Genomic DNA, 8,251 nt, shown 5'->3' with positions numbered 1-8,251 from the left:
AAGGTGCTCAGCATGTAGGAACCCTCCCACTAACTGGCTTCTTTCTTGCTGTGAACGATCCTCAAAGAGGGGGTTTTCAAGCATTCTCTTTGCTTTTGACAAGGAACACTTATTCCTCTAATAAAAAAAGAATATAACTCCTGCTTTTTCTCATGCCGGCCCTCCCGTTTTGTTACTCTTCAGCCTCAACCCCAGATAAGTGTCCTGCAAACAGCACTGATGATGTGGCCTGGCCTCTCCCCATCCAGTGTAAACTTCAGCAAGATACCAACAGCATTCAAGACTAATCAGAATCACTGCTTTAGTGCATTCCATGGTATCTGGTGGGGGGTTGAGTGCAGAGGAAAATGAGTCTCACTGCTGTTGCAATCAGCCGTTCCTTCCTCCGTCAGCATCCCAGGTCAGATGCAGTAGAAAGGTTTGGATCTCCTGGCCGTGAGGAACAGGAAATGAGTGTTCTAAAGAAAGGGCTCTTCCCTTAAAAAGAAAGAAAGAAAGAAATGCTCTGTGTTCATTTCTAGGGAAAGCTTTTAGTAAGTGCTTAGCAACCAAAACTGATAACGCTGGCTCCCTTTCAGCTTGACTGATTTGAGAACGGTCTTTTTTTTTTTAATCTTTTCCCACTCAACAGCTCCCTCACACACATTATGCAGTGTTTTCCACCACAGCAAGACTGGTAGGAAGAAGACTTGCCACAAAATCAGATTATTACTTGCTCTAGCTCTGTGTGCCTGTCATGAACTCATTTTTGTACCTCACGAATTTCTGGGAGGGGGAAACTCAGTCTGATGAGCATGTTGCAACAATTTTATCATTACATATTGCCAGATATTGTTCAATCTCTTATGTTGTTGCTAAACAGCTGATATCTAAATGCAGAGGACCATCTGAATAAGTACACTTGTACTTTTTTGGCTTGATAGGTGTATTTGAAAGAAAAAGCACTGCAATGCATTCCTGTTTTCCATTAAGATCTGAAGAGTTGCATCCTCTTCAGGTTGACAGGGACCACTCGACTCGAGAGAATGTGCAGATCAGAGCAGAGTTTGCCCTTCTGGGCAATCCTGGGGCGGCAACACACCAGCTGGAAACAGTAATCCCAGTTCTATTAGCACTTCAGAATCTCATATAAACCCTCCACAGTTACACCCGACAGTCATTCCTCCACTTAAATACATTCTTTTCACTCTGGGCTCGTACAGAGCTTGACTATGGGGGTTAGAGACAGCCCTGGACTCGCCTAGAAGTTGTCAGGTGAGAGTCAATCATGCAGACAAACTAAGAGCAGCTAAATACAAGCAAAGGGCTGTGCTTGGTTGCTGATTCCAGCTTTACTCAGGAATGTGATATGGGATTTCTGCAGCTTGTACTGGGCAACATCCTTTACTAAAAGTCTTGTGTGCTGTCAATTATACATCTCAGTTTAGGAAGGGATTATTTCAAAGGTAAACCGGACAGCAGAACCTACTGGAGGACTCACGTTATAAGTTTGCAATGAAGGAAAAACCTGCCTTTGATGCATTGCTTTTGGATGTACTCATGAGCACATGGATCAGTTTTCTTCCTTTTGTGGGAACACCAATAAATCTCACTGCTTTTGCTCAGCAGGTGATAATGATGCCCAAATGTTGTGTGTCTTGCGAGGTCTGATCTGCTGAACTGCTGCAAAATGATTGCTTTCTCCTCTCATACCAAATCCCCTCCGGGCTGGATTCATCTCACCAGCTTTGCTCATCCAGAAGGAGGTTAGAATTAGAACTACCTCCTCTAAATCAGCTGTCCAGGCTCCCTCAGACAGCTGAGATGTAGGCACTGCTGAAAGGGGTCTCATTTCACCTTTCCTACCCACCCACATTATAACATGAGCCATCTGGAGGCATCTGGACCACTCACTTGGGCTGGACACTTAAGTATTAGACCACTGGAAGTGATGTGGGTTTTTTGTTTGTTTGTTTGTTTGTTTTTTCCCAAAAGCATGCAGGCAGTGCAAAGTCTGCATCAGGAAAAAAACCTCCTGTAAATGAAATTTACATTTCAATGAAATATATTTGCCCATAAAGGACAAAAATGTCCATCAAAGACACGTGGATATGATTAATTCTAGGGAAAGCCATGAAAATGTGGATCCAGAAGAAGCTAAAGACATAAAACCATGAAGTTGGCTGCCACTTTTCAAGTAGTTCAGTGTGTGGTAATATACATAATTCTAGATAAAATTAAGTTGAAGGTATATTGCTCATTTTTTTAAAACACCCAATTCCTTTTATCCCATTGAACAGAGTGCTCTGGTACATATCATGTACTGAACACATGTGTGTGCTCCATCCCACTGGAACAGGTTGCCCAGAAAAGCTGTGGAACTATCCCTGGATGTGTTCAAGGCCCTGAGGAACATGCTGGAGGTCAGAGCTCCGGGGTTTGGCAGTTTCATAAGGACTGAAAAATGTCCAGAGAGGATCCTGCCATTGTGTGCATTGCTCCCTGTGCTCCTGGCATAACCCCCGATTTAGGAAATACAGAGGGGATGTTCCCAACATGTTTTAGGGATAACATTTGTCCCTCATGCATGGTTGGGGCCCAAATGGTATGTCAGATTCCCAAATCTGTCTCACCTTCTCTGTGGGTGCAGTTCCCACCTCTTCCTCTGCCAACCAAATAAATAACTTGCTTTGTGTGCTCCAGTGAGTGGCTTGGGATTTGAACCTGTTCCTTTATCTCTCATTTTACCTCTCACTCTGCCTATCAGATGATGTTTCCTGCATCAGGTCACTGCTGCAGTTGGTTAAATACAGGTTAGCAGGTCTCTGGAACCCGGTGGCTGAGGAGAGATTTTATTCTCTTCTGGGGCAAAGACCCAAATCTTGCAGAGCTATTCAAGAAAAATCTTGGAAGCGCTTTGTCACTCTTGTTGGCTTTCCCTTCATTTTCTCAATCAAAATGACAGATTTCTCAAGCAAAATGACAGATTTGGGACAATGGGACTAAATGAGGGGTTAGGTCTGTCTGCTGTGGTTTTATTCCTCCATGATTTGAGGAGGGGTTGACCTCTTTTTGGCACCTGATTTTAGAAAAAGCCTTCACGCCCAAGAGCCATGGCCTTTTCTTCCTTCTTGTCTGTCTTCTTAGTGGTCTCTACTGCCTTTTTGGATGTGTTTCTGCTCAACCTTTTGTTTTCTGTGAAAGAACAGGATCTCCTGGTTCCCACTTTTCCTTTCCTGCCTCCATGCACTGCTTGGGGAGGGGTCATGTGTGGGAGTCAAGGCCAAGGATTTTCCAAGACCACGTGGTGCTTTTATGCCAGGTGATGCTCAGTCAAATATCACTTTGCCTCGGTGCTCTTCTGAATTTGGCTCCTCTGGCCTGGACTGATCCCATTTCTCCTGAAGCACTGATGCCAGGATCTCAGCCACACTTGGTTTCTGTAACCCCTGGCAATAGGAGAGGCTGATTCAGCCCCTCAGCTCTGAAGTGCCCTTTGGAAGTGCCCTCTCTTTTCTGTCCCCTGCCCTCTGTTGACTACAAAAGGTGCTGGGCTGCACAGGATTCCCAACACAGGTGTTTCTGTTGCCCACAGGCCCCTGGGATGCATTCCCTGCAGCACTGGCTGTGGTGGAAATGGGGTTCTGTTTCCACAGCCTGTGCTGAGCCTTGCTGTGGAGCTGGGCAGCCTCACCGCCCTTTTGCTGCCCAGCCACTCAGCTCTCTGGCAGAGCCTGCTGCTCTGGCAGCGGGCAGGGAGCCCATTCCCCGGGCAGTCCGGGGTGCCAGATGACCCCTTAAAGGAGGCTTTAAGTGAAACAGAAATGAAAAACAGCTGTAACCAGAAATGCGTGTTAAGCAGGATCTGTGCTGTGACACCATGAGATAAATGCATCTCCCACATCACTCCTAAATCAGAGCAAGGACCCTCTCAAGAGCAGCTTTGGGGCTGCTGTTACGGTCGGCGACCAAACTTATTTTTCCTGCTTTCTTTTGCCAAATTATTTTTTGTTAAAATGTTTTGTTTTGTTGGAACCATGTTCATGCTCTGCATCACTTGTTAGTCCTGCTTCCCTGCCAGTCCTGCCAGGACCCCTGTGCCAGGGGCATCAGACCCCTCTCAAGTAGTAGAGGCTCTTCATAGCATGTCACAAAAAAAGTTTTCCTTTCTTCAGACTGAATCAACCCCTCTTCCCTTGCTTGGACGTAAGTTGTTTCATTTATTTGGAAGAAATTTTGAGTCTCTGTTTCAAGGAGGGGCAGAAACAGAAGCAAATGAATGAAAAGCCAAGGGTGGGTTACAAGACCTAGGGAGCAGACCTCTTCCACAGGCATCCTTGAGATGCCCACCAGGGTGTTCTGTTTAACCTGCCTGATCCCGTAGCGGACCTGCCGGTCCCGCTGGGCACCCCGTGTCTCACAGCCCGCTGCCTGGCATCATCCCTCCAGGACATCTGGCACTGATTCCAACCAGACTGTCATTTCCAGGTCAGTCTCCGCATTTCTGCTGACCACGTTGCCTCCATCATGAGATCATGTCTTTCCAGAGGAATCCTGCTAATGCCTTCATTCTGCGAGACCGGTATATATAGGGGGGAGCTTCCCTGGGGCTGCACCGCGCAGTCCAGCCAAGGCATCGCCGTCTCCCCAGCAGCGGCACTGCCCCTTCTGCTCTCCCCTTGCAGCCACAGGTCGCAGCAGCAGCAGCAGCAGCAGCAGCAACAGCAGCATGGACATTACCATCCAGCACCCCTGGTTCAAGCGCGCTCTGGGACCCCTCATTCCAAGCCGTTTGTTCGACCAGTTTTTCGGGGAGGGTCTCCTCGAGTATGACCTCCTGCCTTTGTTCTCGTCCACTATCAGCCCCTACTACAGGCAGTCCCTCTTCCGCAGCGTGCTGGAGTCGGGCATCTCAGAGGTAAGGGCCCTTTGGCTGCCTCTCCTTTTCCTTCTGCTCCCTCCTTGTGCCTCCACCTGCTCCTGCCCACCCGAATCCCACCGGTGGCTGTAGCCCCGTGCTGTGGTGCGAGGGGGCTCAGACCTCCAGCCCACCACCAGGCACAGTCCACTTGCCCCTTCCTGGGCACAGAGGGAAACCTGCACTGGAGATAAGCCCTCCCCTTTGAGAAACAGAAACCATTTTGGTTGTTTCCAACATGTAAAAAGCTGCCTTTGCTGCTCTGTGCCCACCAGCCATGTGGCAAGGAAGAGCCAGGCTGCTCCCAGAGTGAGGGCCTGCAAGGGCAGCTCGGCATGGGTGAGGACCCTGGTGGGCAGGAGCTTTCTCCAGCCCCCTCCTCCACCTTGGGAACACGGTGTTTTTGACAATCCCACACAGAAGGACCCTGGAGCAATCCTCCAAAGGCAGCTGTAGGAGTGTGCAGCCCTGGGGGATGAGGTCTGAAGCTCAGGAACCAGTTCTTTCTCTGGCCCTTTCTTACTGGTTTCCTCCCAGAGCTAAGACCACAAAGAAACCCTTAAACACTGAAAGGACAAAACGTGCCATCAGAGAGTATTACACTGGTTTCCATCCCCTCTTACTGCTGAGTACAAACGCCCAGTGCATCTGGCAGACTGCTGAGAGCAAAAGGGTCCCTGACACAAGAATAGCAGCAAGAAGTGACACCTCTCCCCAGAGTAGTTGCAGTGGTGCAGACACCTACCAGGGCCTCCCAGCGTCCCTGGGTCCCCGTGATGGGAAAGAAAACCCCTGCTGAGGCCCATGGTCATGGAAGGAGAAACTGTGTCACTACCAGAGCACCCCATCTCTGGCTTTTAAGCTTTTAAGCTGACTCCACACTCAGAGCTCAGGTCTCACTGTCTGACAATGCTCTTTTCAGGTGAGGTCTGATCGGGACAAGTTTACAATCATGCTGGATGTAAAACACTTCTCTCCTGAAGACTTGAGTGTGAAGATTATCGATGACTTTGTGGAAATCCACGGCAAGCACAGTGAAAGACAGGTAAGTGGAAGTGATGTGATGGTGGAGCAATTGGGGAGTCGAGCTCCGTTTTCCTTCTTTCCAACAGTTCTCAGCTGAAGGAAAAAAAGAAAAAAAGAATATATCAGAAGAAGGAGTTATTTATCTATTGTCACTATTGGCATGGCCAGTTCCCATAGAGCCCCAACCTGATATCTGACAATAACAAGCTAATCCACTCCTCTTTTGTTTATTTTCAATCATCATCTTCCATAACCGTCAGATGACGATGTCCATTGTTCCCTAATAACACTGGACCAGACAAAGAACATCATCTGGCGCTGCTGAAGCATGGCTGAGTTTTCATAAGCCAGAATCACTAGTGAAAACAGAGTTTTCATACGCTGATCTGGGAGAAAAAAAGCAAGAGCAAACAAAACAAAAGAAAAACAACCAAGTGCCTGGGGCTTGGAAACTTTTAACACGTATGTCATGGAAATATCCGTGGGGGTCGAAAAGTGTATTATACCAGCAGGGGTTTAATTCTTCTCACACACATATTTGGCCAGACAAAGCTCTAGTCTGGAAACAGTATGTATTTTTTAGTATAGTTGTTTTTTCCAGAGGAAGAGAGCAGCCGTTTTCATGGCCGACTTAGAAAAAATAATTGCATTTCTCATTCTTTTGGCCAGAAAAAGAAGGGGGCCAGGACTGTGTCTGACACAGCATTGCAGCCTAGTAAATAAATACATGGGTGCACGTGCCTGCCTTGCTTTTACCTTCCCAGAACTCCAGGCTTTGTCTCCATTCATCCTTTGAAACGGGCAACTTAAATCAGATCCCAGCCTGTAATATGGCCAAAAATCACACCCTGCTGCTCTGCTCAGTTCTTCCAGCTTCAGGGGCATCACAGGGCACACCCACCCCTCACAAACCTCTAAAATATTAAAAAAAAAGCAGCGATGTGCCCAGCGGTGCTGGCAGCGCAGCATCAAGATAATCCTGGGGGATTGTGGATGCCCCTGCAGGGCCGGGCAAAGGGAGGCACGGGGTGTTTCTGACAAGCCTTCCCCCGCTTTCCCCCACTGCCTCTCAGGATGACCACGGCTACATCTCCCGGGAATTCCACCGCCGGTACCGCCTGCCCGCCAACGTGGACCAGGCCGCCATCACCTGCTCGCTGTCCAACGATGGCATGCTGACCTTCTCGGGCCCCAAGGTCCCCTCCAACATGGACGCCGGCCACAGCGAGCGGCCCATCCCCGTGTCCCGGGAGGAGAAGCCAACCTCCGCTCCTTCCTCCTAGGCCCGCCCGCCACCGCGGCGCGCAGGCTGCCACCGCCCGCGGGTCTCGCTCCCAGAGCCATTGCCTAGATATCAGTGAATATCCAGAGGGGTTTATTTTGTTGGTTCCCCCCCTACTTTGTTTCCTCTTTTTTTTTTTTTTTTTTTTTTTTTCCCCTCCCCTCTTCCTTCCCCCACCTTTTTCCCTTGGATGGAACGAGGGGCTGGGTGAGCAGCTGGTGGACTAATTGAAGTTTAAGCCTGTGGGGATGGCATGGATGGCGATGCTGCCATGCTGCTGTACTTGCTGAAAGGGTCTTCGTCTGGTGCTGTAGCCCGTATCCACCACCAGATAGGAGGGAGTGCACGAATAACGCTGGCTCCTGGTGCACCAAGTCTTCAGGCGAGGCTTGGAGCAGGGAAAAAAGCCCTGCAGACTTGCTCTACCCCACTCAGAGTTAAGCTGGTTACTCTTAAAAAAACAAACAAACAAACAAAACCAAAACAGCAACAGAGCCAAGCCCCACACTCGATATCCCCTGTGCGTGCAATGAACCTGCCACGAGTTCCTTGCAACTGCAGAAGTAATAACATCTTACCTTCAGGGTGTTGAAACGTGGTTTGGGTTGTTTGGGTTTTTTTGTTTGTTTTTTTGTTTGTTTTTTTTTCTCCAGCAAAGTGTTTAAGTGTATCTGTTCACACCACTGCCCTGTCGTTTCCCTCAGGGACAACTGGCAGGAGGACAAGGATGTCTTTCTACTGTCTTAGTAGGTCCTCGGGGGAGAGAGGGGGGCTCACCGCTGTGCAGAGGCTTCCCATCCCCAGCCAGCTCTCCCCAGCCTGTGCGTTAACACACCGTCTCCCTTGCTCTCCCTGTAATTCTAGGGTAGCTCCACCTCTTCCACTGGTATCTGGCGCTCAACCTGAGAACGTGGTCAGTGGCGCTCAATAAAGTGATATAGGAAACACGCAATTGGCTTTGGGGGTTTCATTTGTTCCCTTGGAAGGTTTTTGGAGGTCAGCGTGGTGCTCGTCACCGCTTTATGGATGAGCTTTCCGCCTCTGGA

At 49.0% G+C, this 8,251-nt stretch overlaps 1 protein-coding gene across 1 annotated transcript; it reads left to right on the top strand.

The window, feature by feature from the left end:
- The first annotated feature begins 4,708 nt into the window (after positions 1–4,708).
- Positions 4,709–7,206, top strand: CRYAA (crystallin alpha A). The gene is made up of 3 exons (XM_050332131.1): positions 4,709–4,897; positions 5,820–5,942; positions 6,997–7,206. Exons 1-3 carry the CDS (start codon positions 4,709–4,711, stop codon positions 7,204–7,206), a joined length of 522 nt encoding a protein of 173 aa, XP_050188088.1.
- The last annotated feature ends 1,045 nt before the right edge of the window (positions 7,207–8,251 follow it).

Source organism: Myiozetetes cayanensis, unplaced genomic scaffold (genome assembly GCF_022539395.1).
Source record: "Myiozetetes cayanensis isolate MyiCay16 unplaced genomic scaffold, myiCay2020 scf5-8, whole genome shotgun sequence".
In the NCBI taxonomy this organism is placed as follows: Eukaryota; Metazoa; Chordata; class Aves; order Passeriformes; family Tyrannidae; genus Myiozetetes; species Myiozetetes cayanensis.
Note: the sequence above shows the minus strand (reverse complement) of the source record. Positions and strands in the feature narration are given on the sequence as shown.